The sequence below is a fragment of the Cervus canadensis genome, chromosome 1 (genome assembly GCF_019320065.1).
Source record: "Cervus canadensis isolate Bull #8, Minnesota chromosome 1, ASM1932006v1, whole genome shotgun sequence".
NCBI lineage: Eukaryota > Metazoa > Chordata > Mammalia > Artiodactyla > Cervidae > Cervus > Cervus canadensis.
In genome coordinates, this window is record NC_057386.1 from 32,421,198 (window position 1) to 32,446,254 (window position 25,057).

At 42.3% G+C, this 25,057-nt stretch overlaps 1 protein-coding gene across 1 annotated transcript in view; it reads left to right on the forward strand.

Annotated features, from left to right (window-relative positions):
* MYH10 (myosin heavy chain 10) overlaps positions 1 to 25,057 on the forward strand; it is a 121,247-nt gene that overhangs the window by 23,175 nt on the left and 73,015 nt on the right. Inside the window, 3 exon segments of the mRNA XM_043474452.1 lie at positions 10,548 to 10,575; positions 21,286 to 21,388; positions 21,988 to 22,017. Coding sequence (XP_043330387.1) covers positions 10,548 to 10,575; positions 21,286 to 21,388; positions 21,988 to 22,017 — 161 coding nt within the window.

Genomic DNA, 25,057 nt, shown 5'->3' on the forward strand with positions numbered 1-25,057 from the left:
CACTCAGACTCAGTAGTTGCAGTTCCCGAGTTCTAGAGTACAGGCTTAGTCATTGTGGTATGCAGGCTTAGTTGCCCGGCACATGGGATCTTCCCAGACCAGGGATTGAACCCAGATCTCCTGCACTGGCAGGCGGATTCTTTACCACTGAGCCACCAGGGAAGCCCTACCTCCGTCTTCTCTACAGAGGGCTTTAATTTTGGGGTTTTTTTTTTTCTTTTAAAGATTAAAAGAAAAGTAATAGATGTTTATTGTAGGAAAATTGTGAATTCTTAAGGTTAGGCTGGGTAACACGGCTGTTTTCAATAGGCAGTCAGTAAGTATGCTTGTTGCTTCATAAATGCATCATGTTAGTTTTTATGTTTAAAAGCGTCTAGTTTTCCTGTACTTTTGAACTCTACCACAGGCCAGTGTAATCAAAACTCTGTGGCTCTCAAGAGCCAAGAAAGAAGTGATAGTTTTGAAAGAGTTGACCAGAGCTGAAGAAAGACTTGAGTCTTGAGACAGAGAGGGCTCCCTGAGTGCCAGGCAGGGATCCTGGAAGGAGACCCGTGCTGGGTCTCATGTAGCGTGGTGTGGACAGGCCACGGTCACGTGATCCCCACGGAGTCAATGGGCTCAGACTTCGCACTTGCAGTCCTATGAGTTAGAAGTTGAACCCAGCAATTCTGAGACCTGTGCCTGGTACAGAACCATGCGAGGGGCCCAAAGACTACCGACGCCCCGGGCTCCCTGGGTGTCACTCCTCCTCCTTGGACCCTGATGCCCCCTCATGGCCATCCACCCCAGCAAGCTTCCATTCAGCAGCAGCCCTCACTGCTACCGACCTGTTGACCTAGACACACCTAAAGGCAAGTTCTGCTGTGACAGTAGTTGCCGGAGCCACTGTGAATATCTAGGATCTGAGATTCTGCTCTCTCCCTGGATTCTTAGAATGAAATCCACATCTCCTTGGCCTTCAGTTTTCCCAGCCACATCTTTGTTTCCGTAAAGCTTTCTTTTCATTTTGCCTTAGGTAACTCCCACTCTGTGATGTGCAAACCTCCCTACCTATTGAGCGTCTGCATCGAATGTTTTCTTTCCCTCCGGGCTTTAACTGAAACCTGGCTTTCCCCTGCAGTGGCTCCTGCACTCAGACCCTGTGCACTAGGAGGCGAGGTCACTGTCTTTACTCCCAGGGCGTCTGCTGGACCGTTAACTACTCTTCACTCCTTGAAAATGCTGCCCCTCCTCTGCCTGCCCTCATCACTGTAGCATCTTTCTTCTGGGGCCCCCTCATCCCTCCTCCTCACCTCATTATTTGGTTGGTCTGGCCCCCGACATGTCATTTCTTCTCTGCCTCAAGGCCTGACATAACCCTGTGTTACTTCCTAGTTTCTCGTTAGCAGCCAACCCCTCGATCTCGCAGATCCTTAATCTTCTTCTCTTCTCACTTATACTGCTGACACCCTAGACTTTGCCACCTTCTGAAATGACCTTATTTTTCAAATAGTATTTCAGAAATTCTATTGCAAAATCCTTCCGTCTTGGCAGTTCAGTCAGCAAGTCTCCTGACTGTGTTCTTTGACTGTTTAGATCTCAGGGTTCATGTGTTGTTCTGCTTTTCCCCTGTGTATTATCAGTGCTGCCTTGACTTTCTTCCTCATATAGTTTGGATTTCATAGTATCATTTCAGCCATCTTTGTCAGTATCCTATTCCTGTCCCTTTGCTCTTTTGTTATACTTTTAAAAATATATATATATTTATTTATTTGGCTGCACAAGGTCTTAGTTGGGACACATGCGATCTTTCAGTTGTGGCATGTGGGTCCAGTTCCCCGACCAGGGAACCCAGGTGCCCTGCATTGGGAACATGGAGTCTTAGCCACTGGACCACTAGGGAAGTTATACTTGGTTGGCAAAATTCTCACCCCAGATCAATCAAGGTGTTTGTCTTTTTTTAATGCTCTTACTTGGGTTGCTGATGCCTCTGGAGTTCTCTTCATACAATTGAATCAGTACTCCTGTAATTGTGTGAGATTCCACACAGAACACCCTCGTTAATCCTTCCTTGATTGTCTGGTAAGGTTATAATCTCACTCTCCCTAATGTCTGCCTCAGGCCTCTGCCCACTGCAGTCATGGTCCCTGCTTTCCTCCCCCTTTCCTTCCCCTGTTCCATGGAGAAGTTAGAAGCCAGCGGAGTGGAAGTGCCCCAGTCTCCTGAGCCACAGTTACAAACCATCCTCTCTTGTACCCACTCCTGTCCGAGGCCAGTCTTCCACCTCCTTCACCTCTGATGCCTGTCACATCTCTCCCAGGATCCGTCTCAGGAAGCTCACAGTGTCCATTGTCTTCTGCCTCCCTTTGTACGGGCTCTTAATGTTAGCATTAAACGTCCTGAAGTTTTCTCCGTTACTTTAGAAAGTTCTCTCTTCCATCCTTTCCTTCCCTTCACAGCCAGATTTCCTGGAAGCATCTGCCAGTCGTTGGGTAGGAGCTTGTGAAAACGCTTGCTCCTGTGCTCTCAGGGAAACACGAAGCTGCGAGTGAGGAGGGAGCAGAGATTGGCGATTTAAGTGAGAAACAGTGTGATGTAATCCTCTAGGAGAGTCAGGCAGTACTTACATTTGCATCATTGATGTTGGGTCACTGTTGGAAATACAAAGGAAATGTGACCCATAATTAGAGGGGGAGCTTTAATGTGCTCCTCTTAGAATTTAAGATAAGTAGGGGGGAGAAAAACATAAAGAATGTGATCAACACAATTTAGCAACCTTGAATTGAAAACTACATACAGGACTACTGCCCATCAATCAGAAAGAAGGTTTACAACCTCAACTTGTAATTTTGATGTTAAATCACCATTTAAAATCTCAGATCAGGCCACATTCTCCAACCACAGTGCAGTAAGGCAAGGTATTTACAGATTTCCACCTGTTTGGTACGAGTGCTGCTTAATGACTTAGTTACTGTTTCTGCTGCTAACCATTCATCCGTATGGCTTTTTGGTAAAAGAAGTCAAAACTGCTATTACAAATTCTTTAGACATTAATCACAACAAAATATCATGTGTAAAAAACTGATGGCTTATGGCAAAAACTGCTTTAAGAAATAATTCATAGCTATAAATATTTTTATTAGTAAATAAAAATTTATACACAAACCTTTTACTCACAAGGTAGATAAAAGGCAATTTTACGATAATTTACTGAGCTTTTCATCTCATGAGGTTTTCAGTGTTTCATTTCACACACACACACACACACACACAGAATCCTTTAAAAATACAGCCTGGATGTTAACTTAAGATGTAACTGTGGTGATTATTTCACAGTATATACAAATATTGAATCATTGTGTTGTACACTTGAAACTAATATAATGTTATGTATCAGTTATACCTCGATTTAAACAAAATAGTACAGCATGAAATGAACCTAAATAAGAAGAAAAACATAAAGTTAAGTAAAACTTGAACTGGTTCCACGGAAAGACCATAAAACAGACAAGTGTTTGGCAAGTGTGACTAAGAAGAGAGAATCACCAGAAAGGATAAAGGTTTTATAACACTATAAACAGAGACAAAAATGCCTTGAAATAAGGTGGAAAACTCTGAACAGTGCCAGTGGGAGAAATGGTAAAGGTTGTGAGACATTTACCTTTATGTCCCAAAGACATGAGGCCCAAATAATTTCAGCAGTGAAGTCTCTCCAGTCTTGAGGACTAAATAATTCCTGTGTTATCTCAATGGTTTTAGACCATTAGACAATGCAGAATAGTCTGGATAACATCAAGATCAGAAACTGTCTAAGGACTTCGAATGCTTACTTTTTAGTTTTTATTAAAAAATAATGCATAAAGATAGTTAAACAATGAAACACACAGTACAGTAGGAATTGTCACTGTTGTTTAGTCACTAAGTTCTATCCGACTCTGCAGCCCCTGCCAGGCTTCTCTGTCCATGGGATTTCCCAGGTGAGAATGCTAGAGTGAGTTGCCATTTTCTACTCCAGGAGACCTTCCCGGACCAGGGATCCAACCTGCATTGGCAGGCAGATTCTTCACCACTGAGCCACCTGGGAAGCCCACAACAAGGCTTACGTTACTGATAAAGAAAACAAATACCTGTCCTCCCCCTGCCCATTCTGGATTTCCTCTTGAGAGGAAGTCATTGTTGTCTGTTTTGTCTTGTGTTTGTACGTATTTATGAGTAACAGGCTTATGATAATCTTTTTTTTTTTATTTTCCTTTTGAACTTCTGTTGTTTTCTATAGACTTCCTACTATGAAAAAAGAGTTTTTAACTACATTCCCCCCATCTTTCTGGTTGAAGTTAAGTCAACATTTTTTGGCATTTTAGTAGTATTCAGCATGTAAACTGTTTCTCCTGTGATCACATTTCTCTTCTTACACAATTTGCTATTTTCCCTGGGGTTAGTAATTTTCCTGTTTTGTGGGGAACAAAGTCGTTTTGCAGTGACCAACATTGATTTGACAGAACTGCAGTCTTCTCTCAGTACAGAGACGTGTATCAAGTAAGTGACCAGGGCCTCCTCACCCAGAGCCGTCCCTCCCGGGACCCTCTGTCCTCCGATCTGTGCTCGGCGCCCTTCAGACTTGCCTTCGCCTGCACCCTGGAAATCCCTTGCTTCTTTCCTTGGTTGTCTTTCTGTCTTTCTTAATTTATGGGTCCCACATGCTATATTTTGGATGGAGAATAACATCCAGTAGCTTCCTGACAGGGCTTCCCAGGAGGCCCTAGTGGTAAAGAACCTGCCTGCCAGTGCAGGAGACGTAAGAGACACGGGTTCAATCCCTGGATTGGGAAGATCCCCTGAAGGAGGACATGGCAACCCACTCCAATATTCTTGCCTGGAGAGTCCCATGGACAGAGGAGCTTGGCGGGCTACAGTCCATAGGACAAAGAGTCGGACACAGCTTCCTGTGAAACACTGAAGATAACCAATTGTTCTACCAGTAAGTACTTAATGGATGGCTCATTTCTATAGTGGAATCCTGAGCGGCCATCTTGAAACTATGTCTGATACACCAAGTGATGTGCTAGTATAATAATAATAATCACATATACCAACCCCTCTCTCCAATAAGTATTTTAAGACTAGGATTGATATACATCAAAATGTGAACCTTTACAGTTAGATTAGGGACAAAAGGCTACCTGCTCCAGTATTCTGGCCTGGAGAATTCCATGGACTGTACAGTTCATGGGATTGCAAAAACTTGGGCATGACTGAGCGACTTTTACTTCACTTCACTTCACTTCTGGTGATTCAGTGGTTGAAGACTTCACCTTCCAATATAAGGCGCGAGGGTTCAATCCCTTGTGGGGGAAGTGGGATCCCACAAGCCTCGAAGCCAAAAAAACCCCGTTAGGAGAAAGAAAAGCAAGGAAAACAAACCATCTTTTAAAAGGAACATCAAGGAAGGGTTTGAAAGGTCAAAAAACAGGTAACACCAACTACAGCAGTAAATATACATTTAACCCCCTATAAATAGCAGAGCATAATATAATCATATGCCCCTTACAAGAGAGATGTCTCCAAGTAGAAAAATAATAGCAGTGCAATGATGAGCATTTCCTCAGCCAAATGAGTACAAAAAGAAAGCACCAGTTAAATCACCCCAGGTCTAAAGTAGAAGTCAAAGCAGAAACCGACAATGGGCATTATTTTTATGTCAGGCAAAAGAATGTTTTATAATGAATTATAGTTGCCTTGAATCTATGTATTGATTCTTATAATGTGGAAATACAGACAGTGGGAAACAGTAATACTCCTTACTCTGAGAAACTGTAAAATGTAGGAAAACCCTTCTAGTGACTTGTGTTAGAGATTTGTTATCTCATTGAGGATACCAAAAAATGAAGACATAATGTGCTAAGGGCTATGAAGACAACTAAGAGGGTATGAGCATCAGAGGTGAAAGGGCTAGTGAGGGGGCGAATCTGATTTGACTGAGTGATAAGTTTAAAGATATGCTTATCCTCTAGCCAAAAATAAACATTGTTGTTGTTCTTCAGTTGCTAAGTCGTGTCTGCCTCTTTGCGACCCCACAGACTGCAGCATGCCAGGCTTCCCTGGCCTTCGCTATCTCCTGGAGTTTGCTCAAATTCATGTCCATTGAGTCAGTGATGCTGTCTAACCATCTTATCTTTTGTTGACCCCTTCTTTTTTTGTCTTCAATCTTGCCAAGCATCAGGGTCTTCTCCAATAAATGTTAGCAGTGAACAAAAATAGGTAGAACCCAAATATAAGGCAGTATTTCTTATATTGCTAAACATTTTTTAAGTCTTAAGTGTAGAGACATATGTAACATGTTGCTGGATGGGAAAACTAAATATATGCAGTTTTATTTAAGGTATCATTTACATGCAGTAAAATTCAGCCTTTTTAGTGTATAGTTCTTTGACTTTTGACAAATACATCTAGTTATGTAACTACAATCAAGATATAGAACAGTTCTATCTTCCATCCAGATTTCTACATGCTCCTTATAGTCATTCCCTCTCCTCTAGTCCATGACAACCACCGATTTTTTTCCTTTGTCACTGTAGTTTCGCCTTTTCCAGAACGTCATGTAATCAGACACAGGTTAGCCTTTTGAGTCTGGCTTCTTTCACTGACATAGTGTATTAGAGTGTCATCTACCAGTAGTTCACTCCTTTCTAGTTTCTAATAGTATTCCATTGTATGCATGTTCTACAGTTTGTTCGTTCACTTATCATCTGAAGAGCATTTAGATAGTTTACGTTTCTTGGCAATTAAGACACTAGGATCATTTGTGTACTAGGTTTTTGTGAGTGTAAGTTTTAATTTCATGTGATTCAGTAATTGGGAGTAGGATTGCTGGGTCACACAGTAGGTGTATTTTTAACTTCGTAAGAAACTACCAAGCTCTTTTCCAAATGGCTATGCCATTTTTCATCCTTACTATCAGTGGGTGAAAGTTCCAGTTCTGCTTTCTGTCAACACTTGGTGTTGTTGGTTGTTTATTAAATTGTAGTCTGATAAGTGTGCAGTGGTATTTCATTGTGGTCTTAAATTGCATTTCCCAGGTGACTAAGGATATTAAGCATCTTTTGATGTGCTTATGCCACCTGTATGTCTTCTTTGGTGAAGTGTTCAAATCTTTTAACCATTAAAAAAATTGGATGGTTTGTTTTCTCATTATTCACTTTTGAGAATTCTTTCTCTTTTTCAGCTACAAGTCCTTTATTGGATAAGTGCTTGCGATTTTTTTCCCGCTCAATCTGTGATCCATCTTGAGTTAATTTTCATGTATGGTGCAAGATATTGATTGAAGTTCATTGTTTTGCATGTGAATATCCAGTAGATCTTGCCATCATTTATTGAGAAAACATTTTTTTTCTCCAATGAATTGCTTTGTCAGGATTCTGTTCCTTTTTCATACCATCTTGATTATAATAGTCATATAATAAATCTTAAAATTATTTTCCACCTTTGTTCCTTTGTCGTCTTTCAATAAAATTTTAGAAATTAACTTGCCATTTTCTAAAAATGTCCCACTTTTCACGTTTTGATTGGATTGCACTGAATCTATAGAACAAATAGGGCAGAACTGACAAGAGTATTGAGTCTTCCAATCCATGAACATGGTTTGTCTCTCTGTTAATGTAGGTCTTCTTATTTCATTGGTGTTTTACAGTCTTTAGCACATAGATCTTACACATACTCATTATAAGTGTAGCAAATACCTTAGGATAACTAAGCATTTCTTGTTTTTAGTGTTAAATGGAACTTTACAATTTTAATTACTGGTTGTTCACTATTGAGATATAGAAATATTATTTTAAAAATACATGTATTGACATCTTTTGCAACCTTGCAGAAGTCACTTATTCTGGAAAGTTTTTTGGTAGACTCTTTGGAATTATCTCTAGACAGTCATGTCCTCTGCAGAGAGACATTGCTACTTCCTCCTTTTCAAGTGTATGCTTAATTATTTTTATTTGTGATGTTGAATGGGTGTCAGAACAGACATTCTTGTCTTATTCCTGGTCTTTGGGGGACTGCATTCAGTTTTCACCATTAAGCATGATGTTAACTACAGGTATCTTGTAGATGCCCTTTATCAAGTTGTTGAAGTTCCCTTGTATTCCTAGTTTGCTGTGTTTTTTGTTTTCACTCATGAATGAATGTTGTTTTATTGAATGTCTTTTCTACATCTGTTCAGGATATTGATTCTTCTCGAATGAACTTTAGTAGTCTGTCCTTTAAAGAAATCATTCTGTTCATTTCAGTAGTTGAATTTTTTAGCAGAAAGTGGCTTCTAATATTTCCTTATTATCCTTTTAGTATCTCTGGGATCTATAGTGGTTTTCCTTTTCTTGTTCCAGATGTTGGCAATTTGTGTCTTATTTCTGATCACTTTGTCTAGAAATTTATCTCAAAGAACCAGCATTTGGCCACCGTTTTCTTTTCCTGTTTTCCCATTTCCCTGATTTTTGTTCCTTATAATTTTTTTTCTTCTATTCATTGTGGGTTTAATTTGTTTTTTTCTAGTTTTTTAAGGTAGGAGCTGAGGTCACTGATCTAAAATCATTTTCACTGTTGAAAATACAATTTAATTCATTATGGTTTTGGGGAGGTGCTGTGGACAATAACTGAGCTATCAAATGAATCTCTCCTCTTTAGAAAGCTAGTTGCATTTCTGAACGTAAAGTATTTCCCTTAAATGTCACTATAATATATACTGAGTCCAGTTACATTGATAGGTTCTTAGAGTATAAAGTTCACTGTAAACGTTTGGGATGCCTAAGCTGATCCTCAAAGGGTGAAGAGAATTCAGTGAAGCAGAAAGAAGGAATGATTCAGTTATAGAGTATTCTATGGAGGGAATCTTGGAGGTTGCCAAGCCCTCACCTGATTGTACTGATAGTGAAACTGAGGCCCAAAGCTGATGCAAGACATGACAAGAACAGATGGGCCCACCTGCAAAGAGCGTTCCTTTGTTTTATTGGGGTGGGGTGGGGTGAGAAGCATGGGGAGAAGAAATTCGGAGCAGATTTGAAGGGTAGATTGTGGTTGTGAAGAGCTCAGATTTCACACAATGAAAATAGCATGTCCAGATGCAGGAAGAAAGCTGCTCTGAATAAGTTAGGAGGCCATTTGATTGTGGTTACTTTTTGGCGTGTGTTTTGATTTCTCTAATGTGTAAACTAGTTTAGCCAAGTGCTGAAAACTTGGATAAGTGGAGTTCTGTAAACATTCTCAGACCAGGAGAATTTGGGGTGCAAGGGTTCATGTTTAGAGTGAATAATGTGTAAAAACTTGGTAAAATCCTAGTTTTATAGGTGAAGAGCCCGAAACCAGCAAGGAATCAACGTCTCATTTATAGATACGTGGGCAGTTTGCGGCAGGGTTGGAACTAGGACAGAAGATTCTAGTTCCCAGTGTCTTGCCAGTGCCCTGCCTGGCTCCTCACACTGGATTCTCTAAGTTGACCTAAGGCTGGCTGTTAAGTCTGGGAGTAAAGACGCAAGATGGGCTCTGACCTTAGGCAGCACACACTAGTCGGGCAGGCAGTTGGCAGTATTGTTTGTCTAACCCCAAAATATGGTCAAAAGAAGGAAGCAGTGAGGAGCTTGAGGAAAAGGGTCTGGAGGGGACCCACAGAGGTCCCCTGACTGTGACTGAGCTGAGCAGGAAGGGCAGGTGAAAGTCATCCAAGTGCTTATGGATCCAGGAAGGACGTGCCCAAGAAAGGCTATTGATTTGTATTTAACCTTCTTATTTGTGGACCCCATGGACTATACGGTCCATGGAATTCTCCAGACCCAGACTACTGGCGTGGGTAGCCATTCCCTTCTCTAGGGGATCCTCCCAACCCAGGAATTGAACTGGGGTCTCTTGCTTTTGCAGGTGGATTCTTTACCAACTGAGCTACCAGGGAAGCCCTAAATATGAATACTTAAATTATTTATCACTTTAAAGTCATGATAGTTTTTTCATTTTATATTCTTTCCTTGTTTTTGCTCTGTTTAATGTTCTGACTTGAGACGGTGGTTAAACTCTTACAGACGTTTGTCCTCACTTATTCTTATCCACTCGGTGTTTCATACTTTATTTTTCTTCTTTAAGGTCCGTATTAATAACGATTTCTCTCTGGTTGTGGGTTTTCTTGAAAGGTAGTGGCTTCCAAGCCTGGCCCTGCATCAGGATCACTTGGGGAACCTAAGTAAAAAGCAGTTTTCAGTCCCTCCTCCAAAGGTGGAACTCTGCGAAGTTTGTTTCTATAAAACTTCCTGGTTGACTGATGAGCAGCAGGCTTCAAGAATCCAGGTTCGTTAGGCATATAAAATTGTCTGAGCCTGGATTGTTACCTACCCCAGATAATCTGGCATGAGAATGATGAACTTGACTGAATTTAGGATTGTGTAATACATAACAGGATTGGAAAGTGTTAACTTGGCCTAAGAGGGGCAGAGTTCATAGTATTTTAGAGGCTATCAGGCTATTTATTATTTATCAAATATTTAAAAAAACAGGCAAATATTCAATGTCTTTCTGTTTATTTTGTTTTCTAGATCGTGAGGACCAGTCAATTCTTTGCACGTAAGTAAATGTTAAACGTTCAGACTTCTTTTCTATTCTGTTGGAAAGTAAAAGCAATTTTGGTATTGGAGAGAGGAAGGGGGACAGGAGAGCAGTAATTTGAAGAGATAGATGTAAACCTTGTTGTTAATTGCTTTAAGTCTAAGATATGAAGCTGAGACTCCAATACTTTGGCCACCTGGTGCAGACAGCTGACTCATTTGAAAAGACCCTGATGCTGGGAAAGATTGAGGGCAGGAGGAGAAGGGGACGACAGAGGATGAGATGGTTGGATGGCATCACCGACACAATGGACATGGGTTTGGGTGGACTTCGGGAGTTGGTGATGGACAGGGAGGCTTGGCGTGCTCCGGTTCATGGGGTCACAAAGAGTCAGACACGACTGAGCAACTGAACTGAACTGAACTAACGCAAGCTCTGCTTAGCTTTGGTGTTACTGTTTGGTTGTCAATCTGGGCTTTTCACACATTTCATAACGTTAATCTGTGAAACTTACATCTTTAGTTGGTTGGTCCAAGTGTTGATCTCCTGGACTTTTCAGGAATTTACTTGTATCACCCAGGAAGCATTATTGATTATCACATGCCAGTGTGTGAAGTACTAGAAAGTCAGGATCCAATACAACATCCACGTGATCATTTTCACTGTGATCATTTTCGCTGGTTAGGACAGTCACGTTAGCTGCAGTGGGGAAGATGGAGGACCGGGAAGTGTTATTGCGAGAAGACCGAGCAGAAGGCTGTTGAGTTACCCACACGAGAGATGGAAGTGCCTTCAGGTGGGGAGGTGCTCGTGGACCTGGATGGAAGTGGGCATGTCTAAGTGGGGCTTAGGTTGTGAGACAGGCCTGAGAAAGAGGAGCTTGGAGAGGGTGGAGTTGTCTGGATTTCAGAGACGCTGGAAGGTAGAGGAACAGGTTCTGGGTGAAGGGGAAGGAGTTTGGTGGAGGACATTGACTGAGGTGCCTGAGGCACTCCTGGGGGAGCCGTCTCTAGGCCAATGGATGTGGAGTCGGAGCTGTGCCTGGAATACAGAGCCGGCGGCCTAGGTGACGGAAGCCGTGTGGTAAGTGAGGTCCCCTCAGAGTGTGGGATCCCCAGACGGGGTTCAAGGGTGGGGAGGCGGGCGAGACTCCACAGAGACGCCCAAGTCATAGGCCGCAGACACCACGGAGACTGAAATACACAGGAACGTGTGCCTGGGGTTTAACAGTGGCGCGGGAGGCTGGTGTGGTCCCCTCAGTGCACTGGGGTGGGGAGGGAGTCAGGCCAGACGGCAGTCAAGGAATGACGTGGGTGTATGTGTGTGAGGGAGAAAAGGTTTTAAAAAGCAGCAAAAAGCTAAGTCTGGGCCTACTACTTCCAAATAGCTCTTGAGTGAAAATTGTAGCATTTGAAAAGCATCAAGGAATCAATTTTTGTTTTTACTGGTGGTGTCTTTAAGGTAGGAGAGGTTAAACTGATGGGGTGGGGTAGGACGAGAAGGGTGGGAGTCAGGGCCCCGAGAGGGCCAGGGTCAGGGAGGAGACAGGGCCTGGTGTGGGCAGGTGGGGGGACCTGAAATGGAGAAAGTTCTCATCTCTTGGCTTTTCTTTCCCATAGAAGCTTTGGTGTTTGATAACAAGGAGTAGAAGAGAAGTAGAAAATAGCTGACGCTCCTCTCTCTTGTAAATTTTCTTCCAGCGATGTTTAGCCTCTGAGTTATACAAATTAGCTTTTCTTAAACAACAAACTACCAGACACTTAGTGACTGAAAGCAGTTTTCCCAGCCCTTGGATTGGACTCAGCTGGGCCTGTCTGCTGAGCCGAGCCAGGCCCAGCCGTCTCACCTGGAGCTCACCCCGCGGCTGGGGGCAGCTGAGGGCCAGGGGGCTGGTTGACTGTTGACTGGGGTGCCTTGGTGGGTCCTCTCATTCTCCAGTGTGCTAGCCCTGGCTTTAACATGGTGACAGACTGCCCAGAGCCGTACAGACGCGAGCTCCAATGTGTAAGGGTGTGGCCAGACACGTGGCCAAGGCCAGGGTCAGTGGGGGAGGGGAGGGAGTGTGAGACACTTGGGGGCTTTGCTGTGGACACTCCCCTACGAGGGTGTCGAAATGGGGAATCAGATTTAATCCACCAAAAGTTTTATAAGTGGCTTCAGGTGGGGGTCACTGAGATGAGAGAACTGAGGACGTCAGCGAGAGACTGTCATGATGGACCGTGGGATATGGCACATGACGGGGGTGGGGGGCTGCGGCGGGGGGACTGATAGGAGGGAATTGGGTCAGGAAACTGGAGAGCAGGGACTCCTGGGGACGCAGGAGCAGGAAAAGCAGGCATCATGGCCGCAGGTGCTGCGAGGGAGCGCTTCAAGTGTGGCCGCAGGAGTGGTTAGCTGGGAGAGGGGGGCAGGAGGGCGTGGGGTGGAGGGTGTCAGGCAGTCAAAGGGTTAGGTGTGTTGCTCACACAAGGAGAGGAGGGGCTTTGACACACACACACACACACATATACACACACAAGTGATGGTTTGAGGGCAGCGGCCTCTGGTAAGTCCTTCCTAAAGCTAAATTATTTCACTTAGAGGAATGTCCTTTACTTCAAGATAAGACCCTTCCTGTTTTCTTTGGAAATAAAAGTGCTTTCTGTTTTGAAACTGGGCGGGCTGCGGGTGGGGGGTGGCGGGCATGGTTTGTTTTTTAAGATCTTACTAAGCAAAATAAATCCAGTGTCAGAACCACTGCTCCTGTGTGTGACCTCAGAGAGGTGAGAGGTAGGGGCTTTTAGAGTAAGAGAGTCTGGAAACAGCATTAGGGGGAGTGAGAAGGATGCCCCTGATGTCTGTATGTGTGTGTGTGTGATGACGTACACGTGTCTGTATGCGCACACAGGTGTGTGATGTGAAGTATAGCCAGCGGAGGGGAGTGTTCAGTGAGGAGGCTGAGAATGTAGGTGACTTTGCACACTGTGGAATGGGGACCTCACAGAGTATGGAGGAAAAAAGGGGGGCTAGAGCAGGAAATAATTGGGTTTGGAGTCAGGAGAAAGAAAATGAGAACAGAGGGTAAGAATGAAGAGTGACCAGAGGAGCTACATTTTAAGCAGTGACCAAGGCTGGCAGGGTGTGATCTGAAGGCTCCCTGCAGAGTTCATCTCTGGGCCCTGGTGGATCCGGCAGGGGGCGGGGGTGGGAGGTTGGGCCCATGGGAGGTGGTCTCCCAGTATCTTTCTTTCCATCATCAGCGCTTTGTGTTTCCAGACTCAGGCTTAAAACCTTGCCATCTGGTTTGACTCCCTGCTCTCTTTCATTCCCCTGTTTCCAGTTGTCGCCTCATTTCATATTTCTCCTGTCTTGCCCTAGCCCCGCCCAGCACCTACTGCCCGCCCATCTTCTGGGATCCTAGCTGACTCCGTTGCCTTTCTCCTCTCTCTCCCTCCAGGGAGGACATATGCCCCATGATACAGCTGGTTCCAGCCCACACTGATTTCCCCTCGTCAGGCCCTGTTCCTTACATACTGTAATTCATTACCTATTTGGGTCTTTGTGTCTTGTTTTACAACTAGACAGAAAGGTAGGAACTGTGACTTTCTTTGATTGCTTTTTAATTATCCTCTGAGAACCTGGAACACTGCTTTTGGACATCCTTAGTAAATGGATAAAAATACAAACAAAACAATGAATCTCTTAATTAAGTAGGAACCAAGGAAACAGGCTTAAGATTAGGAAGTTTTAGAAACAATTGAATACTGTATGTGTTTTCAAAGGGTAAAACCTTTCTGATAGCATTTTATAAAGGTGTTTTATCTTGAAATTTCAAATGTATGCAAAAATAGAATAGTTGGAGACCCTCTGATACCCATCCCCTAACTTCAATGAGTTAAATTTTACCAAATTTTATGTTTTTTTTTTTAACCTTTGCATTTCTCCCAAGTTTTTATGTAAAACAAGTACAAACCTAAATTTTATTGAGAAGTTGAAAGAGTGATACGTTTAGTGCTTGTGTACCCTTTACTTAAATGTGTCCCTTGTCCCTGTACACACACAGGACTGTTTGCAGATACTCTTGACACTTGACCCCTGGATACACCACAGGTGATTCCTAAGAGCAAGGGTGTCCCCACATAACACACATTGTCACACTTGAAAAGTGACAGTGAAACAGTAATGTTGTCTCATATGAAATCCATATGTGAATTTCTATAGTAGTCTTCAACATGTTTCTTATGACTTCCAAAAATCCACAATCCTGTCAGGTCTCATTCCTTACAGTCCTTATGTCTCTTCATTTTAATTCTATATTCTAGAATAGTCTGCTCACTTTTTTATTTTATTCCACTGGGCATATTCTTCAGAAAAGTCAGTTATTAAAAAAGTGACCTGCAAACATCTTTTTAAAACTACCTATTTTGAAGCAGTTTTGACCTTAATTTCCCAAAGCACACCCATCATGTGGGCTGGCTCTGCAGACACCAGCCCCAAGCTCAGGGTTTCCCAGGCCACCCGTACTTCTGACCTACACATTTGAGGGTGGCCACTACCCACTCAGATTCAATACTTTGCTAGAGTGACAAATCAGAGCCAGAGAGGGTGAGAGCTGGAGTTTGCCAAAGGCATGGCTTCCATTTGCTCTGGTCATTTCCCCTCCCAGTGCATTAGTGTATATTACCAACCAGGAAGCTCACCTTAGCTTCAAAGGGTTTTTATTAGGCTTCACTATGTAGGCATGGTTGATTGAATCCGTGTCCATCCCCTCTCCCCTCCCAGGAGGGTCACTTGGATCAAAGGCACAAACCTCTAATCGCCTGTTTGGTTATTCAACTTGTCCGGTCCCCATCCTGTAGCTAGCCAAGTGCCCACCATGACTAACAAAAGACATTCCAGGTACCTTGAGGCTCTGGACCTCCCAGGAATCAGGAACAAAGAGCAGCCAGGTTCTTCACTATAGAGCATCAATTAGTAGAGGAAAATTGCTCTGAGAATCTAACCACTGAAGCTCCATGAAATGAGCATGGTAAGGTATGGTAAATCCACCCCCTTTCTTCCTCACACACGTTCCCTGGGCCTCCAGACGGCTCACAGAGCCCCGGCGAGAATGGCGGTGCTTCCAGCATGTGAGCCGGCCCTTCCTCCCCACCCCCGGGGCCCAGGATGGCTTCTGCTCACAAGTGAGAGAGGAATAGAACTTGTGTCACCTGCCTGCAGTGTCACAGTCAGGGTGACCCTGCATGCGGTAGACAGGGGATGAGGGACAGGACACATTCCTCTCCTTTTTGGGTGGTTTGTGAGCTTGGATGATCATTTTGGATGAGGACTCTTTGGAATGTTTGGAAGCAGGAAACACTTGGGGAGGGAGTGACTGCTATTTGACAGAACCTAAGGTTAGTGAGCACTGATTTACTCTTGTCACCAAAAGTGACCATTGTAAGCACTAGCACTTATAATTAGATGGTTATTGTCATTTGAGACTGATGTATGCATCAGTGATGAGGTGTGGGTTTATGAGCTACAGCAGCTGGGGTATCCGTGTGCACAAAGTAGCAGTCATCAGATACCGTATTTGCTTTTTTTTTTTTTGAGTTTTCTGAACATTATACCATATTTGCTTTTTTTTTTTTTGCGTTTTCTGAACATTTTATTATGAATATTTTCAAACATAACGCTGAAAGAATTTTTGCAGTCAAGATCTATATATCTACCATTTAGATTCTGCCATTAATATTTTACTGTATTTGCTTATTATATATTCTGTTCATCCCTCTATCAATCCATTTTATTGTTTGTGTTGGGAGGGAAACTTTTCCAACTAGGATCCCGAGGTTGGGGATCTACAAATTGACAGTAGACTAGCAGGAGAAAAGACAGGGTTTATGTATGCACACATGTGGGAGTATTCAGTGATGAGTAACTTGCTGAAAACCAGAAATAAAAGGCTTCTATACTAAATTTAAGAAACGGAGGGTGGTGTAGGTGGATTGAGGCTTCTAGGGGAAAGTTATGGAGGGTTCTCTGGGGCTTTGTGATGCCAGTGGACAGCTGAATTTGTACTTGCTGGGGCTCGGGGTCAGACTTCCTCCAGTCCGGAAACTCCTTGGGGTGGGGTTCCATGGGAGCTGCATTTTCAGGAGGCTACGCTTAAGGTTGGACTTCCCTGGTGGGTCAGATGGTAGAGAATCTGCCTGCAATGCAGGAGACCTGGGTTCCATCCCTGAGTTGGTTAGATCTCCTGGAAAAGGGAATGGCTACCCACTCCAGTATTCTTGCACGGAGAATGTCATGAATAAAGGAGCCTGGTGGTCTACATTCCATGGGGTCGCAAAGAATCTGACATGACTAAGCTACTAACACTTTCACTGCTTAAGGTTGGATGGTATTTCTTTTGGTGACTGCTGATTGTTCAGATGTTTTCATTTTAAACTGAAAAACCACTCTTAGGGCTATTAATCCCTTCATCGGATGCATTTGTAGATCAGTGTGCTTCCCCCTAAATACTTCAGCATACATAACATTAAGTTCAAGACTTATATCTTTATCTTTTTGAGACAAAATTCACATACACTTACGTCCCCTACATACAAACCTTCAAGTTGTGAACTTTCAAAGATATGAACCTGTGTTCCACCAACATCAGACGAGAGTGACATGGCAGCTTGCCCTCCGTCTCCTGTTGCTGACAATCCTTCAGCTCTGCCATCTCCCACGTCCTTGTCCTCCTCCAGTTGGTAACACTTCTTGCTTCTTCAATGACAACTCTGTGCCAGCTGTTGTACTGTACCACTGTATTTTCAAGGTACTATATGTAAGAGTAAAAATGTTTTATTTTTTTATTTGTTTTTATGTATTTGTGTGGAAAATCTTATGAACCTATTACAGTACAGTACGATATAGCAGATTGTGTTAGGTACTTAGGCTAACTTTGTTGGACTTAGGGAGAAGTTGGACTTCTGAATGTGCTTTCGAAACAACTCCTTCATATGTAGGGAACTTATGGTATAACAGAATGCAAAACTCTTAAGTATTTATGTGCTTTAAGTATATATGGGCTGAGTTATTTGTATAACGTAAACCTCTGTTAAGATAGAGAACATTATCATTATCATCCTGTAAAGTTCCCTCCTGTACCCAGCAAATTCCTACCCTCACTTCATTTGATTGTGTGCGTGTGTGCTCAGTCATGTCCAACTCTTTGCCTAAATATAAATACAAAACTATAAAACTCCTAGAAGGTAGCATAAGAGAAAACCTACATGACCTTGGGCATGGCAATACCTTTTTAGGTACAAAACCAGAGACATCCATCAAAGAAATAACTGATAAACTAGACTTCATTAAAAATTCCACTCTGCAATAGACAGTGTTAAAAGATTGAGGAGATAAACCACAGACTGAGAAGAAATATTTGTGGAAGACAGAACTGCTAAAGGACTGTTATCCAAAATGTAAAAGAACTCTTAGAAGCCTCATCTGGGACAGATGTGCCATTTCACCTTAAAAAAAAAAACAACTTTTTTCTAAGAATATTTCTTTGATTCTGCTGTGTCTTTCATATTCAAGTCAGAGGTTATCATCTTTCTACTTCTGTCAATTTATTCATCATCACTGTTGACCATCATAGTTGTTAACATTGCTGCCATTTGTTGAGCAACTTCTGGTTAGGTCCCATGCTAGGCTCCTTACAGGTATGATCTCAATCTTGCAGAGTAACCAGGTCTCATTTTAAAGAAGTCTAAACCGAGGTTCAGAGGCCAATCACTTTGCCCAAAGCCCCATAACTAAGAAGTGGTAGGCTAGATTTGAATCTAAGTAGGTCATCAAGATACCATGGCCCACTTCTTAACCACTTTACCAGCATGATAGGTTCATGAAGTAGTTTAGAGTTTGGTAATTCAAATTCCCTTCTATATGGTGGATGAACAGCTGAGTGGACAATAATGGGTAATGTTTATTGAATACTAATTGTATGCTTTGTGTGTGCTAAGTCACTTCAGTCATGTCTGACTCTGCGGCCCCAAGGACTGTAGCCCACCAGCCTCCTCTGTCTGTGGGATTCTCCAGGCAAGAATCCTGGAGTGGGTTGCCATGCCCTCCTGCAGGGGATCTTCCTGACCCAGGAGTCCAATCTGCGGCTCCTGCGTTACAAGTGGATTCTTTACCACTGAGCCACTGGGAAAGCCCAATTACATGCTTTAGATGGACTGTATTTCTTTTCCTTTACAACACAGCCTTATGTGTAATAGTAGCAGAGGTATCCTAGACCTGAAATACAGAAAATTTAGCAGAGTTCATAGGCAGTTGTTGACATACGGCTCAGTACAGCTGAGTAAGCGTGACAGTCGGGGCAAAAAAATGCTTTCAGGATACACTGAAGTATGTCCAGTTGAGAGGGGTTAGTCAAGAAACCACAGAGGCAAACCAAGGTGATGAGTACCAATCATAACTGCTTCAAGACAAGTCATCGTCAGTCTACATGAGGCACATTTCTTAGCATCTTGAAAAATTATCTGTTTGAAACCAACAGCCAACATCATGATTAGCTTGATGGTAATTTAAATAAAGTTATTTATTTAGGTATTTTAAATAAAGTTAAGAACACAACAGAGAAAACCACTGGCATAGCTCTTATGAAACTGCACTTGAATAAAATCCAGATTCATTCCCATGGCTCCAGGGTACGTCCCGTCCACGCCTTTCCACCTCGGCGGCAGTCCCTGCTGCTGTGTCTGCCTGGCTGGTTATTTATATCAAATCCTGCACTTTGGCTGCCGGTTGCTGGAATATACTGAACTTTTTTTCTGCTTTGAGGCCTTAGCATTTGTCTTTCCATCTGCCTCCATGCTACGTCTCAGGCCGTCTCGTGCCTGGTCCTGCTCAGCTTTCAGGAGTCCAGCGCCCTGCCTACCGCCGCGCCCCCCCCCCCCCGCCCCCCCCATTAAATCTCCAGGGAGTTGTCCTTTGCTCTTCGGCCTTTTGCCCCTCAGTCACCTTGTTTCCTTCGTCACCCTCCTCACATCCTACAGAGACCCAATTTGTTTTTCTTGTTTGTTTTAAATCTCTTCTAATCTTGAGCTCCAGGAATACTGTATCCACAGCTCAATCTCTAGCACTTAAGGGATGCCTGAGTTGATTTGGAAATGTGTTGAATAAAGGAATGAACAATACTCATTAGCAGGTACCAATGATGACCAAGTAGAAAGTATAATGGTGATAAAAGGACATTAATGACAGGACCAAAAATATCAAATAGAGCCTAAAATAAACTTATATAAGACACATTCTTTTATTCAGCAGAATTTATTGAGTACTTGCTATGCTAGGCACTATGACTTAATAGGTGAATAAGATAAACATGGGTCCTTGCTTGTTTTGAACTTAGAAAAATACAGAATTTAACTGAGAGATGAAGCCATCATTTCTCCTAAAAATAGCGTGTATATTATTTAGCTCAAAATTCTGTCTGCCTGTTTTTATAGAGGTGGCAGGTGGGAGGAGACAGGGGAGGGATATAGCAGGAAAAAATTACTTGAAATTTATCTGAAAAAAATAAACCTCAGAGACTACTTGTCTCTGAGGTTTTAAAAAACAATGATGGATACTGTGGTTAGTCATACTTCAGAAATACTGCACAGGGTTTTGACTTTGGAATAAAGTCATAAGTGTAAGGTAAAGATAACATTTCAAGTCACTTGACCAAGGTAATCAGTGTCTTGGTCAACCATTGATAATGGGATGTGAGCTGAATCATGTGAGTGGAAAATGAGATTAAATATTTACCGCAGGGTTTCCCTGATGGCTCTGTGGTAAAGAACCCACCTGCCAATACTGGAGACACAAGTTCGATCCCTAATCAAGGAAGATCCCTTATGCTGTGGAGCACCTGAGCCCATGCACCTGAACTGTTGAGCTTGTGCTTGGAGCCAGGGAGCTGCAGCTACTGAGCGCACATGCCACGGCGCCTGAGGCCCGCATAGCCGAGAGCCCGTGCTCTGCAACAGGAGCAGCCCCGACTTGCTGCAACTGGAGAAAAGTCCGGGTAGCAACAAAGACCCAGCACAGCCAAAAATAATAAAGTTAAAAAAAAAAATTGACCTCAGACCGTACATTTTTTTCGATTGATTAAAATAAGTTGTAAAAAGTGAAGACATCAAAATCCTAGAAGGAAAACATAGATGGATTTAACAGTGTAGAAAAGCTTTGTGTATGAGGTATGTGTACAAGATGCTCTGTGGGTCCAGGGGAGTGAACCATCATCAGCTCTGAGGGATGAGCCTAAAAGGTGTTCAGGCCTTGAAGATGTTATCCGTGATCAGTGAGCATCCCAGGGTTCATTCGACTCCTGCAGATTCAGTTACGTTAGTCTAATTGTTCTAGGAGTTTTGTTCCTAGTGCTGGATATGTTTCTGGTGCTGAGGAATTTCTTTGTAAACATTCTAATAAACTTAACTTTTCTGGCAGAGTCACTGATTCCTAGTACAGGTGGAGAAGTGTTGTGAACATTTTCCTCTGTCCTCTTAACTGGCATCTACCAAAATAATGTATTTAATTTATACCATTTAAAAATCACTTTCCAGCTACGGGTGATAGTGTTGTGTTTGTTTGTTTTTTTTTTTTCCCTGCTCACTCTCTTTTTATTTCCTACTAATTCTAGTTTCAAATCAGTTTACTTTTGTTGATTATAGGTTGGCAATGTGTGTGCTGTGCTTTCTGTAAAGCAGCCTGTGTTACTATATCTTCCAGGGGCGAATCAGGTGCCGGGAAGACAGAAAACACTAAGAAAGTCATTCAGTACCTTGCTCATGTTGCTTCTTCACACAAAGGACGAAAGGACCATAATATTCCTGTAAGTTTTTGTTCTGCCCTTGTTTTTAAAGCCCTTAGATTTATTCTTTAGTAACTTCAGAAACAAGAATAAGGAAGTGAGGGTGCTCAGCACACTGCCTTTATTGACAGCTTCCTTGTCTCCCCCAGCAAGGAGGGGCTAGGACAAGAAATTGGTGGTAACTGGCAGTTCCAACAGGGCAAACTGAAATTGTGGTTGTGACTCAAAGCCTGATCTCTTGCAGAGTTGTGGTAAGGATTGTTAGAAGTCAATAAGCAAGGCTCATGAAGACTTCTCGGTTTTTAACCACCAGAAAAATATCCTCAGATATTTTCAGTGGTTCTTTCAGAACTTATAGAGCTACCACCAACAACAGCCTGAGGGGAGGATAGAAATTTGGGGGAGAATTGATGACAGAAAAGGTATAAGAATATAACACGTCAGTTATCCTTGATTTGTAGATATGCAGATGTAGTCGTTAATACCCCCTGAGAGATGCCAGCCAAACCCGCTTTCACAGTTCTAACCCTCACACTGACTTGGTGCTTTGGATGTGGCTTTACTGCTAGGAAAAGACCCAAACTTGCTAACATTTGCGTTTGTCTGTTTGTAACGAGCAGCAGGAATCACCTAAACCAGTGAAACACCAGGCAAGTGCTTTTCTTTGTTTCTTAGTCATGAGTGTTTGCACTAATTTCTGTCTTTAGACTGAGTCGCTGCTAGGCACAAATACCATTAGCTCTGAGCAAAATCTCTTATGAACAAAATGTTTCTTTTCGAAAATGTGTTGCTTTGAAGCTCACTGTTCTGAGAAGCAGCATGCCCTTTTGCTTTACCTTTGTTTTCTAGAGGAACTTTGATGTTTATTTACCCTTTCATTATGACTTTGAATCATATGTTTGTGAAGCCTGTAAACTTAGGGTTTCATGTGTCAGTGGCCAGGCAGAATCACTTTAATACTTCTTAAGCATGTGGAAACCTAACTTCATGCCATATATTAAATTTTGAATTTAGGGTTGCAACTGTAACAGTTTCTGATCTGTTAACATTGTGTGGTCTGGTATGTGTAACCTGAAAGTCTCATTGTATTTAATATATAAATTTGGAATTTTTTTGTCCTGGGAAAGTTGTAGAGGAGTGTTATTCTTCCTAACTATCAGATGCCTCGCGTTTAGCCCCACAGAGCATAGCATCTGGCAGACCATGGACCAGAGCGTGTCCTGATAGGGAGGGAGGGAGGGCAGGGCTGAGCCAGATGCCTTAGGTAGACTGGGGTGTCTGCACCTGTACTTGACACTTTCCCTAGCATTGGAATGGTTTTGGTTTGTATGTCTTTCTGCAAGCATGCTGCTGCAAAGCAGCGTAAAGCAATAAATGATAGTGTTATGAAAACCTATTAACATGAAGAAGCAATCAGAAACATCTAAAGGAATAGTCACAGACACAGGTTTTCAGATACCTTTCTTTAGAATTCTTAAGAGATTCTCAGACACCAAAGCTTGTACCACACCTCTAAAATCCCATGATGTTCGTTTGCTTTTAGCTGTAGACCACACCAGTGATGCAAATTGGGAGGATGAACGAAATCATCACTATACTATATGATACTGAAAGGCTCTTTGGCCAGTTAAAGAAGGAATCTCTAGACCAGCAACCAGATTTTCTTTGTGCTTTAGAGTACATGATAAATGACCTTTTAATATGCACCTAGATCACTAGCAAAATAGCATTAAATAATTAACTTACAGATTTAGGTTTCCTAATCCTCTGGCTTACATAAATCATCATCGTTAACGTTTTGTTTCAGTGTCAGAAATAACTACAGAGTGGATCCCTGTGGGTAGCATGCTTACCCCTAGATTTTGCTTTGGGTCTGATCAAGCCAGGTTCCCTCCAGAAGGCAGCTTCTCTGGGCTATGCTGCGCTATTGTTACTGACTTGCATGTCTTTTTGCATGTTCTCTGCGCAGACTCTTCTGTGCTGCTTTCCCAAGTTTATTTTAACACTAGTCAAGTAATAGTTATGCCATGTCTTTAGAAACATGAGGAGACCACTGGTTCTCCATTAATTTTTCTTCCCCAGCACATTGAGGAATATGAGACACTCCTGAGCCTAGAGACTGGTCATACCCTGGGGAGGGTCATTCAAGAACTTACTTCTCTCCCTACACCCCCATCCTCTCCTGAGTGCCCCTAGACATGATTTCCTCACCCCATTTTGAGGATGACTGCCATAAAGTAATGGTTTTACTTTGTAAGGTCAGTGTTTCTTTTGGTTCCCTGTAAGTGGCTTCTGAATTTATGTTGAACCTTATAGGCAACACTTACTTGGATTCCCAGGAATCACTTGTATAAATTGAAAGCATTTTATCACTAAACAGCAGTATAAATTGTTAAAAAAACAAACAAACAAAGGGAAAGGCATTTGTAGCCTCCAGATTTTGTGAATCTATAATTTATTTGCTCTTGGCTCTTTTTCCCTCAACAACTTTATTGAGGTTTAAATTTATGTCCCACAAAATTCACCCTTTTAAAGCATACAGTTCAGTGGGGTTTGTTTATTTTTCAGTCTAGTCACACAGTTACTACTAAAATCTTGGAATATTTTCATCACCCCCAAAAGAAACCCTTTACCCATAGGAATCACCTTCCATGTCCCCCCCAGCCCTTGGAAATCACTAATCACTTTCTGTCTCTCTGAGTCTACCTATTCTGAGTATTTTATGTGAATGGAATCATATAACATGTGGTTCTCTGTAACTGTTTTTTCACTTTGCATGTTTTCAAAGGTTTGTCCTTGTTGGAGCATGTGTAAGTGCTCCCTTCCTTTTATGGCCAAATAGTAACCCATTATATTAAATTCATCATGTTTTGTTTATCCATTCATCACTTGATGGACGTTTGGATTGTTTCCACTTTGGGACCATTATGAATAATGCTGCAATATATCAATTTTCACATGGACATACGTTTTCACTTCTCTTGGGTGTATACCTGGAGTGGAATTGCTGGGTTGTGCTAACTTTCTGTTTAACATTTTGAGGAAAAAAAAAAATTTTTTTTTGAGGTACTGCCAGACCTCTCTATAGAAGCTGTACCACTTTACATTCCCAGCAATGTATGAGCGTGCCAGTTTCTCCATTTCCTAGTCAGTACTTGTCATTGTCTTTTTATTGAGGCTCTCCTAGCTCTGTGAAGTGTTCAGTTTTTTTTAATGTATTTTATAACTTCATCTTCATTATAGAAATATGAACAAATATAAGAAATAAATTTTCAAAATTAAGGCCACAGTATTTAAGAAGTAAAACATTTACCTGTAAACTTTTAGTTGTAACAAAATGAGTCCTCATTTGTCTTAATGCCCCAGCCAACTGCAAGTCCATCTTCAGTCCAGGTTCCCTCATCGTATGTCTCTGTTACAGACCCTTGCTGTCTGGCATGGTGTTTAAGGCCGCTCTGAAGCCTAGAAAAAGTGCAATTTCAGAGCAGGTTTGAAGACAGCTAATTTCTTAAACTTGACCATCCCCTGAGAATGACCTCTTCAGGCCAGCCCATCTGCCCGCTAACTGCTCAGTCAGCCACATCAGATGGCAGCTTCCAGATGACTTTGTATCTACTGGTCTAAACTGCCTTGAACTGATACAGAAGGGTAACAGATAGCAAGTAGGAAGCACAGAAATTATAGCCTATC